At 50.2% G+C, this 20459-nt stretch overlaps 2 protein-coding genes across 4 annotated transcripts in view; both read right to left on the minus strand.

Moving 5' to 3' along the window:
• LOC149975342 (Krueppel-like factor 5) overlaps positions 1–3327 on the minus strand; it is a 28260-nt gene extending 24933 nt beyond the window's left edge. The window contains exon 1 of the mRNA XM_090206912.1: positions 2717–3327. Coding sequence (XP_090063038.1) covers positions 2717–2896 — 180 coding nt within the window. The 5' untranslated portion in view covers positions 2897–3327. The remainder of the gene's footprint in view (positions 1–2716) is intronic.
• A 7679-nt stretch (positions 3328–11006) lies between these two features.
• Positions 11007–20459, minus strand: part of LOC149975343 (progesterone-induced-blocking factor 1-like) — a 65812-nt gene continuing 56359 nt past the window's right edge. For 2 of the 3 annotated variants that reach the window (XR_016488223.1, XM_090206913.1), the window contains 2 exons: positions 14018–14194; positions 11007–11213 (listed from right to left, as the gene is read on the minus strand). Coding sequence is in view for 2 of the 3 variants with exons in the window: in XM_090206913.1 (XP_090063039.1) it covers positions 11160–11213; positions 14018–14194 (231 nt within the window). In the remaining variant the exon portion in view is untranslated. Of the gene's footprint in view, positions 11214–14017; positions 14195–16117; positions 16254–20459 lie in introns of those variants that run through there. The other variant, XM_090206914.1, reaches the window with a different exon arrangement.

Consider the following 20459-nt stretch of genomic DNA (forward strand, 5'->3'; position numbering starts at 1 on the left):
AGAAATTATGTTTTTAAAGAAAAGACCACCACTCCTACAGTGAAACATGGAGGAGGCTGGGTTATGTGTTGGGGCTGCTGTGTTGCGCCTGGCACAGGGTGCCTTGAATCTGTGCAGGACGCAATGAAATCTCAAGACGATCCAAGGCATTCTGGAGCGAAACGTACTGCCCAGTGTGAGAAATCTCTGTCTCAGTCGCAGGTTTCGTCCAACAAGATGAACAACCCAAAACACACAGTTAAACACATCCATAGAATGGATTACAACAAAACATTATTATGGAGAGGCCCTCTAATGAGTCCTGATCTGAATCCTACAGTCTGGAGAGGCCTTCTAATGAGTCCTGATCTGAATCCTACAGTCTGGAGAGGCCTTCTAATGAGTCCTGATCTGAATCCTACAGTCTGGAGAAGGCATCCATCAAACCTGAGACAGCTGGAGCAGTTTGCTCAGGAAGAGCGGGCCGAACTACCTGTTAACAGGTGCAGGAGTCACCCATCAAACCTGAGACAGCTGGAGCAGTTTGCTCAGGAAGAGCGGGCCGAACTACCTGTTAACAGGTGCAGGAGTCACCCATCAAACCTGAGACAGCTGGAGCAGTTTGCTCAGGAAGAGCGGGCCAAACTACCTGTTAACAGGTGCAGAAGGCATCCATCAAACCTGAGACAGCTGGAGCAGTTTGCTCAGGAAGAGCGGGCCAAACTACCTGTTAACAGGTGCAGGAGTCTCACTGAGAGCTACAGAGAACATTTGATTGCAGTGATTACCTCTGAAGGTTGTGGCACAAAATATGAGGTTGAAGGGTCCCATCATTTGTGTCCATGTCATTTTCATTTTGTTTTATTATTTACAATATCATGTTGAATCAAATAAAATAAAAAAACAAAGTCTGATTTCTATTAAATAAATAATTAATAATTAAATAATATGTCAAACCTCATACAGATGGAGGATCATAATTTGACCTATATTGTCACAGCAAAATAATCCTGCAGCAATAGGATCTGAACGTTTAGTCCATAATGTTACGTGATTGGTCGATAGGCTATTAGCGGGCCAGAAAAGTAGACTACGTGGAAAAAGTGCAATACTGTAAAATATAATTGTGTGTTAGTAGTATGGGTTTATCGATGCAGGGGGAAATTCTCCGCAAGAAAAGAGTGATCAAATTAAGATACTACATCTGTATAGTCCATTTATTAAGAGTTCAGAACCAGTGTTTGACTGTGTCATGCTGAAACTATGTGGTGGCCAGTGGGATGAGGAGTCCGGTAGTAATGTCTGATAGGACAGACAGAGTCACCAGGCAGACATTTATCAAGTAGCCTTCAGTGAGCTGCTGTCACATTCCCCCCTCAGCTGTAAACTGTACACACACCAACCAGACCAGAGGGCTTTAAACAGGCACTATCTGCTTCCCAAACGGCACCCACAGGGCTGTGATTAAAACTAGTGCACTACATAGGGAATAGGGTTGCCATTAACTTCGGGTTAAAAGTAGTGCACTACATAGGGAATAGGGTTGCCATTAACTTCGGGTTAAAAGTAGTGCACTACATAGGGAATAGGGTTGCCATTAACTTCGGGTTAAAAGTAGTGCACTACATAGGGAATAGGGTGCCATTAACTTTGGGGTAAAAGTAGTGCACTACATAGGGAATAGGGTGCCATTTGGGACAGCAGCCTACTGACAGGTGGTCATGATGAAGGAATGAACCTGACTCTCTCTCTCTCTCCATTCCCTCTACTCAGGAGAAAAACTACACACACACACCATAATAAATACTATTCAGGCTCCACATAAATCACTCATTAAAGATCATCCAACTAATGGAGGAAATGGTTTAATGGACATTGGCAAGGAAAAAACACCCTCCCTTGTTGGTGCTTCTCCTGTCCCGCAAAGTAACTGCTCTGTCCTGTTCTTTACGCAATGGCTTGCTGGCTGAAGGAAAGCTTTTCTATTTCTGTCGTTTAGATCGTCCAGCTGTTAACTGGTCATGTATATCTGCCACAAGTGTTCCGATTAAGGCGGTCGGCCTGTCTGTCTGTCGACATTGCTGGGAAGTTTCTACCTACTATATCGGGTTGGGTCCGGACTCCGCACCGTGCGTTAGAGAGTAGATGGGATCGTACGGAGTCAGTTGTTGATGGGAATGGTAGCCAAGAAACCAATTGTGAGCGTGTGAGCAACTGGCACTGTCTGGCATAGCTGCCTGTCCTACCAGTTCCAATGAACTATGAGCTAAATGCGTCTTGCTATTTTTTTTAAACTAGGCAAGTCAGTTAAGAACAAATTCTTATTTACAATGACGGCCTAGGAACAGTGGGTTAACTGCCTGTTCAGGGGCAGAACGATAGATTCAATCCAGCAACCTTTCAGTTACTAGTCCAACACTCTAACCACTAGGATACCTGCCGTTCCGACGATGTCTCTCGTTCCCAATCATGTAATCTTCCTGCTGTGTCCCGACCCATAGGCCTACACATCGAATGATAAAATACTTACGACCATAACAACATCAGGAGACGTTATTATTACGCACCATTAAAGCGCCAATCTCCTCTACATTTTTTACAATACTATAGAATTCCCCACATCACAGCAAAACGAACAGCCTTAGTGCTTTGCAACATGCCAACCAACCTCGCCCATTCTGAGATAAAGAATAGCCTACACCGGGGAGAACATCTCAACACTGACAAACTACATTACCTGGTGCGCGTATTCACTCTGTCCACTCCTTTCCGTCAGTAGGTTCTTGGTATCGAAACCGAACAGAGCCGACTCCTCGGCCGGGAAGCCTTCCGAAAGCATGGGCTTGAGCAGGGTGTAGAACATCTCGTCCTGTCCGGTCCCGGTCCCAGCGCTCATCGTGATCAGCGTCGCGGCCATATAGATTTACTCCCCACCGGAATAACAAGGTGCGAGCGGCCGCAATAATAATCATATAATAACGACAGAGGCGACAGATGAAACGGGACGGTGCATGAGAGGACTGACTGTAGCGATGTATTATTATTCAAGCCTGTGTGCAGTCTAATTAGCGATCTCGTCTGACTGGGTTATCCACTTGGTCTCGGTTCGGTAAGACTGGAGTCTGTTGGGATAGTTCAAAGCTTCTGCTCTTTTCTATCCATGTCAACTCATGCGATGAGAGGAAGCGAGGCGGGCGTGGGGCAGGTTCAGTCGGTTTAGTGTTTCAAAAAAAAAGAGGCAGGGCGTGGCCAACAAATAAGACAGAACAGAACGCCTCACACACCGTCAAAAAGCCTTTTGTACAACAACAGTAAACAGCTCCCCGGCACCGAGACCCCTTCACAGAGGGCTTCTCTCTCCCTAAAGCCCCGTTTACTAAATATGTAGCTAGGTTACACACATACCAAGGAACGCTCATTATTATCCTTATACTCACCATGGTTCGTGTTCTCAAGCTTTGACCTGCATCATTTCACAGGGTTCCCTCCCTGTGCTTCAAGAACATTTTCTATCAACACCAAATAAAATCATTTTTTATTTATCACATCAAATCAAATCAAAATTATTTATATAGCCCTTCGTACATCAGCTGATATCTCAAAGTGCTGTACAGAAACCCAGCCTAAAACCCCAAACAGCAAGCATTGCAGGTGTAGAAGCATGTAGAATGTATGTACATTCTGTGGAATGTGCCTCTACTGGGAATATTAAACTATAGTCGACACGTTTATTTTCATCCCTTAATTTATTCATATTCTGAATGATTCTTCTCAGAAGTTTACGTCATACATATTTTTTATATTGAAGGTATTTTCAAGGTTCATTGTTAAAACTAGAACTAGTTCAGAAAGTGATTGGCTGACCAGGGTGATAAACCAGCTGACCAGGGTGATAAACCCGCTGACCAGGGTGATAAACCCGCTGACCAGGGTGATAAACCCGCTGACCAGGGTGATGTAACCGCTGACCAGGGTGATGTAACCGCGGACCAGGGTGATGGACCCGCTGACCAGGGTGATGTAACCGCTGACCAGGGTGATGTAACCGCTGACCAGGGTGATGTAACCGCTGACCAGGGTGATAAACCCGCTGACCAGGGTGATGTAACCGCTGACCAGGGTGATAAACCCGCTGACCAGGGTGATAAACCCGCTGACCAGGGTGATAAACCCGCTGACAAGGGTGATGTAACCGCTGACCAGGGTGATGTAACCGCTGACCAGGGTGATGTAACCGCTGACCAGGGTGATAAACCCGCTGACCAGGGTGATAAACCCGCTGACCAGGGTGATGTAACCGCTGACCAGGGTGATGTAACCGCTGACCAGGGTGATAAACCAGCTGACCAGGGTGATAAACCCGCTGACCAGGGTGATAAACCCACTGACCAGGGTGATGTAACCGCTGACCAGGGTGATAAACCCGCTGACCAGGGTGATGTAACCGCTGACCAGGGTGATAAACCCGCTGACCAGGGTGATAAACCCGCTGACCAGGGTGATGTAACCGCTGACCAGGGTGATGTAACCGCTGACCAGGGTGATGTAACCGCTGACCAGGGTGATGTAACCGCTGACCAGGGTGATAAACCCGCTGACCAGGGTGATGTAACCGCTGACCAGGGTGATAAACCCGCTGACCAGGGTGATAAACCCGCTGACCAGGGTGATGAAACCGCTGACCAGGGTGATGTAACCGCTGACCAGGGTGATGTAACCGCTGACCAGGGTGATGGACCCGCTGACCAGGGTGATGTAACCGCTGACCAGGGTGATAAACCAGCTGACCAGGGGGATAAACCCGCTGACCAGGGTGATAAACCCGCTGACCAGGGTGATGTAACCGCTGACCAGGGTGATGTAACCGCTGACCAGGGTGATGTAACCAGCTGACCAGGGTGATAAACCCGCTGACCAGGGTGATAAACCCGCTGACCAGGGTGATGTAACCGCTGACCAGGGTGATGTAACCGCTGACCAGGGTGATAAACCCGCTGACCAGGGTGATAAACCCGCTGACCAGGGTGATAAACCCGCTGACCAGGGTGATGTAACCGCTGACCAGGGTGATGTAACCGCTGACCAGGGTGATGTAACCGCTGACCAGGGTGATGTAACCGCTGACCAGGGTGATGTAACCGCTGACCAGGGTGATAAACCGCTGACCAGGGTGATGGACCCGCTGACCAGGGTGATGTAACCGCTGACCAGGGTGATGTAACCGCTGACCAGGGTGATGTAACCGCTGACCAGGGTGATAAACCCGCTGACCAGGGTGATGTAACCGCTGACCAGGGTGATGTAACCGCTGACCAGGGTGATAAACCCGCTGACCAGGGTGATGTAACCGCTGACCAGGGTGATAAACCAGCTGACCAGGGTGATAAACCCGCTGACCAGGGTGATAAACCCGCTGACCAGGGTGATAAACCCGCTGACCAGGGTGATGTAACCGCTGACCAGGGTGATGTAACCGCTGACCAGGGTGATGTAACCGCTGACCAGGGTGATGTAACCGCTGACCAGGGTGATGTAACCGCTGACCAGGGTGATGTAACCGCTGACCAGGGTGATGTAACCGCTGACCAGGGTGATGTAACCGCTGACCAGGGTGATGTAACCGCTGACCAGGGTGATGTAACCGCTGACCAGGGTGATAAACCCGCTGACCAGGGTGATGTAACCGCTGACCAGGGTGATAAACCAGCTGACCAGGGTGATAAACCCGCTGACCAGGGTGATAAACCCGCTGACCAGGGTGATAAACCCGCTGACCAGGGTGATGTAACCGCTGACCAGGGTGATGTAACCGCTGACCAGGGTGATGTAACCGCTGACCAGGGTGATGTAACCGCTGACCAGGGTGATGTAACCGCTGACCAGGGTGATGTAACCGCTGACCAGGGTGATGTAACCGCTGACCAGGGTGATGTAACCGCTGACCAGGGTGATGTAACCGCTGACCAGGGTGATGTAACCGCTGACCAGGGTGATAAACCCGCTGACCAGGGTGATAAACCCGCTGACCAGGGTGATGAAACCGCTGACCAGGGTGATGTAACCGCTGACCAGGGTGATGTAACCGCTGACCAGGGTGATGGACCCGCTGACCAGGGTGATGTAACCGCTGACCAGGGTGATAAACCCGCTGACCAGGGTGATAAACCCACTGACCAGGGTGATGTAACCGCTGACCAGGGTGATAAACCCGCTGACCAGGGTGATAAACCCGCTGACCAGGGTGATGTAACCGCTGACCAGGGTGATGTAACCGCTGACCAGGGTGATGTAACCGCTGACCAGGGTGATAAACCCGCTGACCAGGGTGATGTAACCGCTGACCAGGGTGATGGACCCACTGACCAGGGTGATGTAACCGCTGACCAGGGTGATGTAACCGCTGACCAGGGTGATGTAACCGCTGACCAGGGTGATAAACCCACCGACCAGGGTGATGGACCGCTGACCAGGGTGATGGACCCACTGACCAGGGTGATGTAACCGCTGACCAGGGTGATGTAACCGCTGACCAGGGTGATGTAACCGCTGACCAGGGTGATAAACCCGCTGACCAGGGTGATAAACCCGCTGACCAGGGTGATAAACCCGCTGACCAGGGTGATAAACCCGCTGACCAGGGTGATGTAACCGCTGACCAGGGTGATAAACCCGCTGACCAGGGTGATGGACCGCTGACCAGGGTGATGGACCCACCGACCACGGTGATGGACCGCTGACCAGGGTGATGGACCCGCTGACCAGGGTGATGGACCGCTGACCAGGGTGATGCACCGCTGACCAGGGTGATGTAACCGCTGACCAGGGTGATGTAACCGCTGACCAGGGTGATAAACCCGCTGACCAGGGTGATGTAACCGCTGACCAGGGTGATGTAACCGCTGACCAGGGTGATAAACCCGCTGACCAGGGTGATAAACCCGCTTACCAGGGTGATGTAACCGCTGACCAGGGTGATGTAACCGCTGACCAGGGTGATAAACCGCTGACCAGGGTGATGGACCCGCTGACCAGGGTGATAAACCCACCGACCAGGGTGATGGACCGCTGACCAGGGTGATGGACCCACTGACCAGGGTGATGTAACCCGCTGACCAGGGTGATAAACCCGCTGACCAGGGTGATGGACCGCTGACCAGGGTGATGGACCCGCTGACCAGGGTGATGGACCGCTGACCAGGGTGATGCACCGCTGACCAGGGTGATGGACCCGCTGACCAGGGTGATAAACCCGCTGACCAGGGTGATGTAACCGCTGACCAGGGTGATGTAACCGCTCACCAGGGTGATAAACCCGCTGACCAGGGTGATAAACCCGCTGACCAGGGTGATGTAACCGCTGACCAGGGTGATGTAACCGCTGACCAGGGTGATAAACCCGCTGACCAGGGTGATAAACCCGCTTACCAGGGTGATGTAACCGCTGACCAGGGTGATGTAACCGCTGACCAGGGTGATAAACCGCTGACCAGGGTGATGGACCCGCTGACCAGGGTGATAAACCCACCGACCAGGGTGATGGACCGCTGACCAGGGTGATGGAACCGCTGACCAGGGTGATAAACCCGCTGACCAGGGTGATAAACCCGCTGACCAGGGTGATGTAACCGCTGACCAGGGTGATAAACCCGCTGACCAGGGTGATGGACCGCTGACCAGGGTGATGGACCCACCGACCACGGTGATGGACCCGCCGACAAGGGAGATGGAACCGCCGACAAGGGTGATGGAACCGCCGACCGGGGTGATGGAACTTCCGACCTGGGTGATGGAACTGCCGACCTGGGTGATGGAACAGCCGACCAGGGTGATGGAACCGCCGACCAGGGTGATGGAACCGCCGACCAGGGTGATGGAACTGCCGACCGGGGTGATGGAACAGCCGACCAGGGTGATGGAACCGCCGACCAGGGTGATGGAACAGGCTGTTTTCATGCACACATCTTAGGGACTGCAGAAGTCTAGGAGGGGAGTGGACCAGGGGGATGGAACCGCCGACCAAGGTGATGGAACAGCCGACCAGGGTGATGGAACAGGCTGTTTTCATGCACACATCTTAGGGACTGCAGAAGTCTAGGAGGGGAGTGGACCAGGGTGATGGAACCGCTGACCAGGGACTGCAGAAGTCTAGGAGGGGAGTGGACCAGGGAGGTCGCCATAAACCCAAAGTTGCTACCCGACTGGCACAGACCATATTCATTTCAAAACGATCCTTCACCACCAATACACAGAATAAGTTAACGATCCTTCACCTCCAATACACAGAAAGAGTTAACGATCCTTCACCACCAATAAACAGAAAGAGTTAACGATCCTTCACCTCCAATACACAGAAAGAGTTAACGATCCTTCACCACCAATAAACAGAAAGAGTTAACGATCCTTCACCTCCAATACACAGAAAGAGTTAACGATCCTTCACCACCAATACACAGAAAGACTTAACGATCCTTCACCACCAATAAACAGAAAGAGTTAACGATCCTTCACCACCAATACACAGAAAGAGTTAACGATCCTTCACCTCCAATACACAGAAAGAGTTAACGATCCTTCACCACCAATACACAGAAAGAGTTAACGATCCTTCACCACCAATACACAGAATAAGTTAATGATCATTCACCACCAATACACAGAATGTTCTGGAATGGATGCTAAGCTCAGAAACATAGAAAGAAAGGAACATTGAGAGGAGGGAGGGAGGGAGGGAGTAATTTAAGCAATTCAGGCGGACAGACGGGCTCAATAATATGACACCGATAAGAGTCATGAGTCTGAAAACATCAAGGTATGCCTACCATTTCTATTTTTAAAGCCAATGCCTTCTTGCCTTTCGTCTAACAAATCAAATAGCGGAGAGGAGGAGGAGCTACTGCCTGAGCTGCTGTCCCCTCTACGAGATGACTGCTGTCCCCTCTACTAGATGACTAACAGTCAAACTACTGCCTGAGCTGCTGTCCCCTCTACTAGATGACTAACAGTCAAACTACTGTCTGAGCTGCTGTCCCCTCTACTAGATGACTGCTGTCCCCTCTACTAGATGACTGCTGTCCCCTCTACTAGATGACTGCTGTCCCCTCTACTAGATGACTAACAGTCAAACTACTGTCTGAGCTGCTGTCCCCTCTACTAGATGACTGCTGTCCCCTCTACTAGATGACTAACAGTCAAACTACTGTCTGAGCTGCTGTCCCCTCTACTAGATGACTAACAGTCAAACTACTGCCTGAGCTGCTGTCCCCTCTACTAGATGACTGCTGTCCCCTCTACTAGATGACTGCTGTCCCCTCTACTAGATGACTGCTGTCCCCTCTACTAGATGACTGCTGTCCCCTCTACTAGATGACTGCTGTCCCCTCTACTAGATGACTGCTGTCCCCTCTACGAGATGACTGCTGTCCCCTCTACTAGATGACTGCTGTCCCCTCTACGAGATGACTGCTGTCCCCTCTACTAGATGACTGCTGTCCCCTCTACGAGATGACTAACAGTCAAACTACTGTCTGAGCTGCTGTCCCCTCTACTAGATGACTAACAGTCAAACTACTGTCTGAGCTGCTGTCCCCTCTACTAGATGACTGCTGTCCCCTCTACTAGATGACTGCTGTCCCCTCTACTAGATGACTAACAGTCAAACTACTGTCTGAGCTGCTGTCCCTTCTACTAGATGACTGCTGTCCCCTCTACTAGATGACTGCTGTCCCCTCTACTAGATGACTAACAGTCAAACTACTGTCTGAGCTGCTGTCCCCTCTACTAGATGACTGCTGTCCCCTCTACTAGATGACTGCTGTCCCCTCTACTAGATGACTGCTGTCCCCTCTACTAGATGACTAACAGTCAAACTACTGTCTGAGCTGCTGTCCCCTCTACTAGATGACTGCTGTCCCCTCTACTAGATGACTGCTGTCCCCTCTACTAGATGACTAACAGTCAAACTACTGTCTGAGCTGCTGTCCCTTCTACTAGATGACTGCTGTCCCCTCTACTAGATGACTGCTGTCCCCTCTACTAGATGACTAACAGTCAAACTACTGTCTGAGCTGCTGTCCCCTCTACTAGATGACTGCTGTCCCCTCTACTAGATGACTGCTGTCCCCTCTACTAGATGACTGCTGTCCCCTCTACTAGATGACTAACAGTCAAACTACTGTCTGAGCTGCTGTCCCCTCTACTAGATGACTGCTGTCCCCTCTACTAGATGACTGCTGTCCCCTCTACTAGATGACTAACAGTCAAACTACTGTCTGAGCTGCTGTCCCTTCTACTAGATGACTGCTGTCCCCTCTACTAGATGACTAACAGTCAAACTACTGTCTGAGCTGCTGTCCCCTCTACTAGATGACTGCTGTCCCCTCTACTAGATGACTAACAGTCAAACTACTGTCTGAGCTGCTGTCCCCTCTACTAGATGACTGCTGTCCCCTCTACTAGATGACTGCTGTCCCCTCTACTAGATGACTGCTGTCCCCTCTACTAGATGACTAACAGTCAAACTACTGTCTGAGCTGCTGTCCCCTCTACTAGATGACTGCTGTCCCCTCTACTAGATGACTGCTGTCCCCTCTACTAGATGACTAACAGTCAAACTACTGCCTGAGCTGCTGTCCCCTCTACTAGATGACTAACAGTCAGGGTCAGGGCTAAGGTCAGGGCTAGGGTCAGGGCTAAGGTCAGGGCTAGGGTCACGGCTAGGGTCAGGGCTAGGGTCACGGCTAGGGTCAGGGCTAGGGTCAGGGCTAAGGTCAGGGCTAGGGTCACGGCTAGGGTCACCGCTAGGGTCAGGGCTAGGGACACCCCTAGGGTCAGGGCTAGGGTCACCTCTAGGGTTGATTCAGGAGGAGGGCTAGGGTCAGGGCTAGGGTCAGGGCTAAGGTCAGGGCTAAGGTCAGGGCTAGGGTCAGGGCTAGGGTCACCTCTAGGGTCAGGGTTGATTCAGGAGGAGGGCTAGGGTCACGGCTAGGGTCAATGCCAAGCAAAACAGAAATGTGAAGACGAGTAGAGTGTAGTTTTGAAAGATGTTTATATAAAACATAGCAAGCCAACCGATTCCAACAGTACAGCACAACATACACATATAAACTATTACCAATACAGTCAATAAAACCAGTACGGAGTGTCCACACACATCCCATCTGCACCACCTGCAAGGCCATTGGTCATTCAGGTGGGAACTTGACTTTCCTGTACCATCCAGGAGCTTCCTTATTGGTCTGGAAGAGAGAGAGAGAACATGAGTCAGTCCAGGGGAAATGTCACCTTATTTGTAATACGGCTGGTGATGCATTGAGCTTTGTATTACTCAACAATAACAAATTGGATGCGGAAGTCACCTCTACTGGAGGGTTGGTCTACTGGAGGACTGGTCTACTGGAGGACTGGTCTACTGGAAGACTGGTCTACTGGAGGACTGGTATACTGGAGGACTGGTATACTGGAGGACTGGTATACTGGAGGACTGGTCTACTGGAGGACTGGTCTACTGGAGAACTGGTCTACTGGAGGACTGGTCTACTGGAGGACTGGAGGACTGGTCTACTGGAAGGTTGGTCTACTGGAGGACTGGTCTACTGGAGGACTGGTCTACTAGAGGGCTGGTCTACTGGAGGACTGGTCTACTGGAGGACTGGTCTACTGGAGGACTGGTCTACTGGAAGACTGGTCTACTGGAGGACTGGTCTACTGGAGGACTGGTCTACCGGAGGACTGGTCTTACTAGAGGGCTGGTCTACTGGAAGACTGGTCTACTGGAAGACTGGTCTACTAGAGGGCTGGTCTACTGGAGGACTGGTATACTGGAGGACTGGTCTACTGGAGGACTGGTATACTGGAGGACTGGTCTACTGGAGGACTGGTCTACTGGAGGACTGGTCTACTGGAGGACTGGAGGACTGGTCTACTGGAAGGTTGGTCTACTGGAGGACTGGTCTACTGGAGGACTGGTCTACTAGAGGGCTGGTCTACTGGAGGACTGGTCTACTGGAGGACTGGTCTACTGGAGGACTGGTCTACTGGAGGACTGGTCTACTGGAAGACTGGTCTACTGGAGGACTGGTCTACTGGAGGACTGGTCTTACTAGAGGGCTGGTCTACTGGAAGACTGGTCTACTGGAAGACTGGTCTACTGGAGGACTGGTCTACTGGAGGACTGGTCTACTGGAGGACTGGTCTACTAGAGGGCTGGTCTACTGGAGGACTGGTATACTGGAGGACTGGTCTACTGGAGGACTGGTCTACTGGAGGACTGGTCTACTAGAGGGCTGGTCTACTGGAGGACTGGTCTACTGGAGGACTGGTCTACTGGAGGACTGGTCTACTGGAGGACTGGTCTACTGGAAGACTGGTCTACTGGAGGACTGGTATACTGGAGGACTGGTATACTGGAGGACTGGTCTACTGGAGGACTGGTCTACTGGAGAACTGGTCTACTGGAGGACTGGTCTACTTGAAGACTGGTCTACTGGAGGACTGGTCTACTGGAGGGTTGGTCTACTGGAGGACTGGACTACTGGTCTACTGGAGGACTGGTCTACTTGAAGACTGGTCTACTGGAGGACTGGTCTACTGGAGGGTTGGTCTACTGGAGGACTGGACTACTGGTCTACTGGAGGACTGGTCTACTGGAGGGTTGGTCTACTGGAGGGTTGGTCTACTGGAGGGTTGGTCTACTGGAGGACTGGTCTACTGGAGGACTGGAAGGCTTGTCTACTGGACGACTGGTCTACTGGAGGACTGATCTACTGGAGGGTTGATCTACTGGAGGACTGGTCTACTGGAGGACTGGTCTACTGGAGGACTGGTCTACTGGAGGGTTGGTCTACTGGAGGACTGGTCTACTGGAGGACTGGTCTACTGGAGGACTGGTCTACTGGAGGGTTGGTCTACTGGAGGACTGGTCTACTGGAGGACTGGTCTACTGGAGGACTGGTCTACTGGAGGACTGGTCTACTGGAGGGTTGGTCTACTGGAGGGTGGGTCTACTGGAGGACTGATCTACTTTTCGGACTGGTCTACTGGAGGGTTGGTCTACTGGAGGACTGGTCTACTGGAGAACTGGTCTACCGGAAGGTTGGTCTACTGGAGAACTGGTCTACCGGAAGGTTGGTCTACTGGAGGACTGATCTACTTTTCGGATTGGTCCACCGGAGGATTGGTCTATAGGAGGACTGGTCTACTGGAGGGTTGGTCTACTGGAGGACTGGTCTACTGGAGGTGTTGGTGAGGATATGGATGTTAACAATCACAAATAGCACCCAAAATGTTGCCCAAATGTCCCCCTATATAGGGCCTTGGTCTAAAGTAGTGCACTATATAGAGAATAGGGTTCTATAGGGCCCTGATCTAAAGTAGTGCACTATATAGGGAATAGGGTTCTATAGGGCTCTGGTCTAAAGTAGTGCACTATATATAGGGAATAGGGTTCTATAGGGCCCTGATCTAAAGTAGTGCACTATATATAGGGAATAGGGTTCTATAGGGCCCTGGTCTAAAGTAGTGCACTATATAGGGAATTGGGTTCTATAGGGCCCTGGTCTAAAGTAGTGCACTATATAGGGAATTGGGTTCTATAGGACTCTGGTCTAAAGTAGTGCACTATATAGGGAATTGGGTTCTATAGGACTCTGGTCTAAAGTAGTGCACTATATAGGGAATTGGGTTCTATAGGACTCTGGTCTAAAGTAGTGCACTATATATAGGGAATAGGGTTCTATAGGGCCCTGGTCTAAAGTAGTGCACTATATAGGGAATTGGGTTCTATAGGGCCCTGGTCTAAAGTAGTGCACTATATAGGGAATTGGGTTCTATAGGACTCTGGTCTAAAGTAGTGCACTATATAGGGAATTGGGTTCTATAGGACTCTGGTCTAAAGTAGTGCACTATATAGGGAATTGGGTTCTATAGGGCTCTGCAGTGTTAATCTGTGTGGGTGTGTACAGTATCTGTGTGGGTGTGTACAGTATCTGTGTGGGTGTGTACAGTATCTGTGTGGGTGTGCGTGTGAAGGGTTATCACTCACGAACACGGTGGGTTTGGGTCTGTGTCTGTGAGGGTTCTGCTCATCCTCCTCTGTGGTTCTGCTGAGGTTTTTGGGTCTGCTGAAGGCCAGCCCCGTCCCAGCCCCGTCAGGATCCAGGAAGGGCTCAGTCTTTCTGGACCTCATACTGAGCAGAACCTGCTTCATCACAGATAACTCCTAGAGAGGACAGAGGGGGGAGGGGTCAGTCTTTCTGGACCTCATACTGAGCAGAACCTGCTTCATCACAGACAACTCCTAGCGAGAGGACAGAGGGGGGAGGGGTCAGTCTTTCTGGACCTCATACTGAGCAGAACCTGCTTCATCACAGACAACTCCTAGCGAGAGGACAGAGGGGGGAGGGGTCAGTCTTTCTGGACCTCATACTGAGCAGAACCTGCTTCATCACAGACAACTCCTAGCGAGAGGACAGAGGGGGGAGGGGTCAGTCTTTCTGGACCTCATACTGAGCAGAACCTGCTTCATCACAGACAACTCCTAGCGAGAGGACAGAGGGGGGAGGGGTCAGTCTTTCTGGACCTCATACTGAGCAGAACCTGCTTCATCACAGATAACTCCTAGAGAGAGGACAGAGGGGGGAGGGGTCAGTCTTTCTGGACCTCATACTGAGCAGAACCTGCTTCATCACAGATAACTCCTAGAGAGGACAGAGGGGGGAGGGGTCAGTCTTTCTGGACCTCATACTGAGCAGAACCTGCTTCATCACAGATAACTCCTAGAGAGGACAGAAGGGGGAGGGCTCATTCTTTCTGGACCTCATACTGAGCAGAACCTGCTTCATCACAGATAACTCCTAGAGAGGACAGAGGGGGGAGGGGTCAGTCTTTCTGGACCTCATACTGAGCAGAACCTGCTTCATCACAGATAATTCCTAGATAGAGGACAGAGGGGGGAGGGGTCAGTCTTTCTGGACCTCATACTGAGCAGAACCTGCTTCATCACAGATAACTCCTAGCGAGAGGACAGAGGGGGGAGGGCTCAGTCTTTCTGGACCTCATACTGAGCAGAACCTGCTTCATCACAGATAACTCCTAGCGAGAGGACAGAGGGGGGAGGGCTCAGTCTTTCTGGACCTCATACTGAGCAGATCCTGCTTCATCACAGATAACTCCTAGAGAGAGGACGGAGGGGGGAGGGGTCAGTCTTTCTGGACCTCATACTGAGCAGAACCTGCTTCATCACAGATAACTCCTAGCGAGAGGACAGAGGGGGGAGGGGTCAGTCTTTCTGGACCTCATACTGAGCAGAACCTGCTTCATCACAGATAACTCCTAGCGAGAGGACAGAGGGGGGAGGGGTCAGTCTTTCTGGACCTCATACTGAGCAGAACCTGCTTCATCACAGATAACTCCTAGAGAGGACAGAGGGGGGGGGGGGGGGGTCAGTCTTTCTGGACCTCATACTGAGCAGAACCTGCTTCATCACAGATAACTCCTAGAGAGGACAGAAGGGGGAGGGCTCAGTCTTTCTGGACCTCATACTGAGCAGAACCTGCTTCATCACAGATAACTCCTAGCGAGAGGACAGAGGGGGGAGGGCTCAGTCTTTCTGGACCTCATACTGAGCAGAACCTGCTTCATCACAGATAACTCCTAGAGAGGACAGAAGGGGGAGGGCTCATTCTTTCTGGACCTCATACTGAGCAGAACCTGCTTCATCACAGATAACTCCTAGAGAGGACAGAGGGGGGAGGGCTCAGTCTTTCTGGACCTCATACTGAGCAGAACCTGCTTCATCACAGATAACTCCTAGAGAGGACAGAAGGGGGAGGGCTCATTCTTTCTGGACCTCATACTGAGCAGAACCTGCTTCATCACAGATAACTCCTAGAGAGGACAGAGGGGGGAGGGCTCAGTCTTTCTGGACCTCATACTGAGCAGAACCTGCTTCATCACAGATAACTCCTAGAGAGGACAGAGGGGGGAGGGGTCAGTCTTTCTGGACCTCATACTGAGCAGAACCTGCTTCATCACAGATAACTCCTAGAGAGGACAGAAGGGGGAGGGGTCAGTCTTTCTGGACCTCATACTGAGCAGAACCTGCTTCATCACAGATAACTCCTAGCGAGAGGACAGAGGGGGGAGGGGTCAGTCTTTCTGGACCTCATACTGAGCAGAACCTGCTTCATCACAGATAACTCCTAGAGAGGACAGAGGGGGGAGGGGTCAGTCTTTCTGGACCTCATACTGAGCAGAACCTGCTTCATCACAGATAACTCCTAGAGAGGACCGAGGGGGAAGGGATTACAATAGACAATAGGAGAGTCTACAGGACAGGAGACCAGATTACAATAGACAATAGGAGACCAGATTACAATAGACAATAGGAGACTAGATTACAATAGAGATTACAATAGGATTACAATAGGTAATAGGAGAGTCTACATGACAGCAGACCAGATTACAATAGAGATTACAATAGGAGACCAGATTACAATAGACAATAGGAGACTAGATTACAATAGACAATAGGAGAGTCTGGAGAGAGACAGCAAACCAGATTACAATAGACAATAGGAGACCAGATTACAATAGAGATTACAATAGGATTACAATAGGTAATAGGTGAGTCTACATGACATCAAACCAGATTACAATAGGATTACAATAGGATTACAATAGGAGACCAGATTACAATAGACAATAGGAGAGTCTACATGACAGCAGACCAGATTACAATAGACAATTGGAGACCAGATTACAATAGACAATAGGAGACTAGATTACAATAGGATTACAATAGGAGACCAGATTACAATAGAGATTACAATAGGATACCAGATTACAATAGACAATAGGAGAGTCTACATGACAGAAGGCCAGATTACAATAGACAATAGGAAACCAGATCACAATAGACAATAGGAGACTAGATTACAATAGACAATAGAGTGTCTACAGTGTAGTGACTAGTAGCTAGTTGGTTACAGAGCAGTGTGGTGACTAGTAACTAGTTGGTTACAGAGCAGTGTGGTGACTAGTAACTAGTTAGTTACAGAGCAGTGTGGTGACTAGTAGCTAGTTGGTTACAGAGCAGTGTGGTGACTAGTTGGTTACAGAGCAGTGTGGTGGCTAGTTAGTTACAGAGCAGTGTTGTAGCTAGTAGGATATAGAGTTGTTTTTTAGTTAGTTGGCTAGTAGCTAGTTGGTTACAGAGCAGTGTTTTAGTTAGTGGCTAGTAGCTAGTTGGTTACAGAGTAGTGTTTTAGCTAGTTAGTTACAGAGCAGTGTTGTAGCTAGTTGGTTACAGAGCAGTGTTTTAGCTAGTTAGTTACAGAGCAGTGTTGTAGCTAGTAGCTAGTTGGTTACAGAGAAGTGTTTTAGCTAGTAGCTAGTTGGTTATAGAGCAGTGTTTTAGCTAGTTAGTTACAGAGCGGTGTTTTAGCTAGTTGGCTAGTTGGTTACAGAGCAGTATTGTAGCTAGTAGCTAGTTGGTTACAGAGCAGTATTGTAGCAAGTAGCTAGTTGGTTACAGAGCAGTGTTTTAGCTAGTAGCTAGTTGGTTACAGAGCAGTGTTTTAGCTAGTTGTTTACAGAGCAGTGTTTTAGCTAGTTGGTTACAGAGCAGTGTTTTAGCTAGTTGGCTAGTTGGTTACAGAGCAGTGTCTAGTTGGTTACAGAGCAGTGTTTTAGCTAGTAGCTAGTTGGTTACAGAGCAGTGTTTTAGCTAGTTAGTTACAGAGCAGTGTTGTAGCTAGTAGCTAGTTGGTTACAGAGAAGTGTTTTAGCTAGTAGCTAGTTGGTTATAGAGCAGTGTTTTAGCTAGTTAGTTACAGAGCGGTGTTTTAGCTAGTTGGTTACAGAGCAGTATTGTAGCTAGTAGCTAGTTGGTTACAGAGCAGTATTGTAGCAAGTAGCTAGTTGGTTACAGAGCAGTGTTTTAGCTAGTAGCTAGTTGGTTACAGAGCAGTGTTTTAGCTAGTTGTTTACAGAGCAGTGTTTTAGCTAGTTGGTTACAGAGCAGTGTTTTAGCTAGTTGGCTAGTTGGTTACAGAGCAGTGTCTAGTTGGTTACAGAGCAGTGTTTTAGCTAGTAGCTAGTTGGTTACAGAGCAGTGTTTTAGCTAGTTGGCTAGTTGGTTACAGAGCAGTGTTTTAGCTAGTAGCTAGTTGGTTACAGAGCAGTGTTTTAGCTAGTAGCTAGTTGGTTACAGAACAGTGTTTTAGCTAGTTGGCTACAGAGAAGTGTTTTAGCTAGTTGGCTACAGAGCCGTCAGGAACGTTGTGGCTCTGGGTCGATTGGCTACAGAGCCGTCAGGAACGTTGTGGCTCTGGGTCGGTTGGCTACAGAGCCGTCAGGAACGTTGTGGCTCTGGGTCGGTTGGCTACAGAGCCGTCAGGAACGTTGTGGCTCCGGGTCGGTTGGCTACAGAGCCGTCAGGAACGTTGTGGCTCCGGGTCGGTTGGCTACAGAGCCGTCAGGAACGTTGTGGCTCCGGGTCGGTTGGCTACAGAGCCGTCAGGAACGTTGTGGCTCCGGGTCGGTTGGCTACAGAGCCGTCAGGAACGTTGTGGCTCCGGGTCGGTTGGCTACAGAGCCATCAGGAACGTTGTGGCTCCGGGTCGGTTGGCTACAGAGCCGTCAGGAACGTTGTGGCTCTGGGTTGGTTGGTTACAGAGCAGTGTTGTAGCTAGTTGGCAACAGAGCAGTGTTTTAGTTCGTTGGCAACAGAGCCGTCAGGAACGTTGTGGCTCTGGGTCGGTTGGTTACAGAGCAGTGTTGTAGCTAGTAGCTAGTTGGTTACAGAGCAGTGTTGTAGCTAGTTGGCTACAGAGCAGTGTTGTAGCTAGTTGGTTACAGAGCAGTGTTGTAGCTAGTTGGTTACAGAGCAGTGTTGTAGCTAGTTGGTTACAGAGCAGTGTTGTAGCTAGTTGGCTACAGAAACGTCAGGAACGTTGTGGCTCCGGGTCGGTTGGCTACAGAGCCGTCAGGAACGTTGTGGCTCTGGGTTGGTTGGTTACAGAGCAGTGTTGTAGCTAGTTGGCAACAGAGCAGTGTTTTAGTTCGTTGGCAACAGAGCCGTCAGGAACGTTGTGGCTCTGGGTCGGTTGGCTACAGAGCCGTCAGGAACGTTATGGCTCTGGGTCGGTTGGTTACAGAGCCGTCAGGAACGTTGTGGCTCCGGGTCGGTTGGCTACAGAGCCGTCAGGAACGTTGTGGCTCCGGGTCGGTTGGCTACAGAGCCGTCAGGAACGTTGTGGCTCCGGGTCGGTTGGCTACAGAGCCGTCAGGAACGTTGTGGCTCCGGGTCGTTTGGCTACAGAGCCGGTCAGGAACGTTGTGGCTCCGGGTCGGTATCAGCCCTCTATTTCTCGCCATGTGGACACATGCCCTGGCTGTCCCTCTGGCATTTCAAACAGCCAGGCCCTCTCTAATACGCCAGGCCTAATATGAGGAGCAGCTGTCTGCCAGGCCTGAGGGGTACATACTTGATGCCAGTGGGCCAGTGGTAGAATGCTGCGGTTGTGAATAGCGAAGCAGAACATTTCTCGAATCAAGTTCCGTTATCAGCTCTGCGTCTGCGTCTGAAATGGAAGGATATGATACGAGAGGCGTCTTGTCAGCATGTCTTATGGGGGGGAAACTCGATGGAGGCCGAAAACAATCTGTGTCATTCTGATGAACTGTTTGACGTTTTTTTATTTACTCAATTCAAGTGAGAGCAATTACAATTTAAATTCACTTAAATAAAAAACGGACTCAGAATTGACCCTACGATGGATTGATATTTGAGATACTTTAGTTACTGTACATCATTAGGCAGTAGGCTGTACACTGAGCGGACTAAACATTAAGAACACCTGCCCTTTCCGTGACATGCCAGGTGAAAGCTATGATCCCTTACTGATGCCACTTGTTAAACCCACTTCCACTAAGGATGTTGAATAACTTCAGACACGCGGAACATGGACTGGGTGTGTCTGCCGTTCAGAGGGAAAGACGAAGGACGGAAGTGCCGTTGAACAGGGTTTGAACCTACAGTCACATCATGGACTGTGTGTGTCTGCCGTTCAGAGGGAAAGACGAAGGACGGAAGTGCCGTTGAACAGGGTTTGAACCTACAGTCACATCATGGACTGTGTGTGTCTGCCGTTCAGAGGGAAAGACGAAGGACGGAAGTGCCGTTGAACAGGGTTTGAACCTACAGTCACATCATGGACTGGGTGTGTCTGCCGTTCAGAGGGAAAGACGAAGGACGGAAGTGCCGTTGAACAGGGTTCGAACCTACAGTCACATCATGGACTGTGTGTGTCTGCCGTTCAGACGGAAAGACGAAGGACGGAAGTGCCGTTGAACAGGGTTTGAACCTACAGTCACATCATGGACTGGGTGTGTCTGCCGTTCAGAGGGAAAGACGAAGGACGGTGACCAGGGTTCGGCAGTAGACGCCAGGCACTGTGTAGTCTAGTGCATGTATGTGTAGG

Source organism: Oncorhynchus mykiss, chromosome 18, assembly GCF_057628025.1.
Source record: "Oncorhynchus mykiss isolate SJ-2025 chromosome 18, ASM5762802v1, whole genome shotgun sequence".
NCBI classification, from domain to species: domain Eukaryota; kingdom Metazoa; phylum Chordata; class Actinopteri; order Salmoniformes; family Salmonidae; genus Oncorhynchus; species Oncorhynchus mykiss.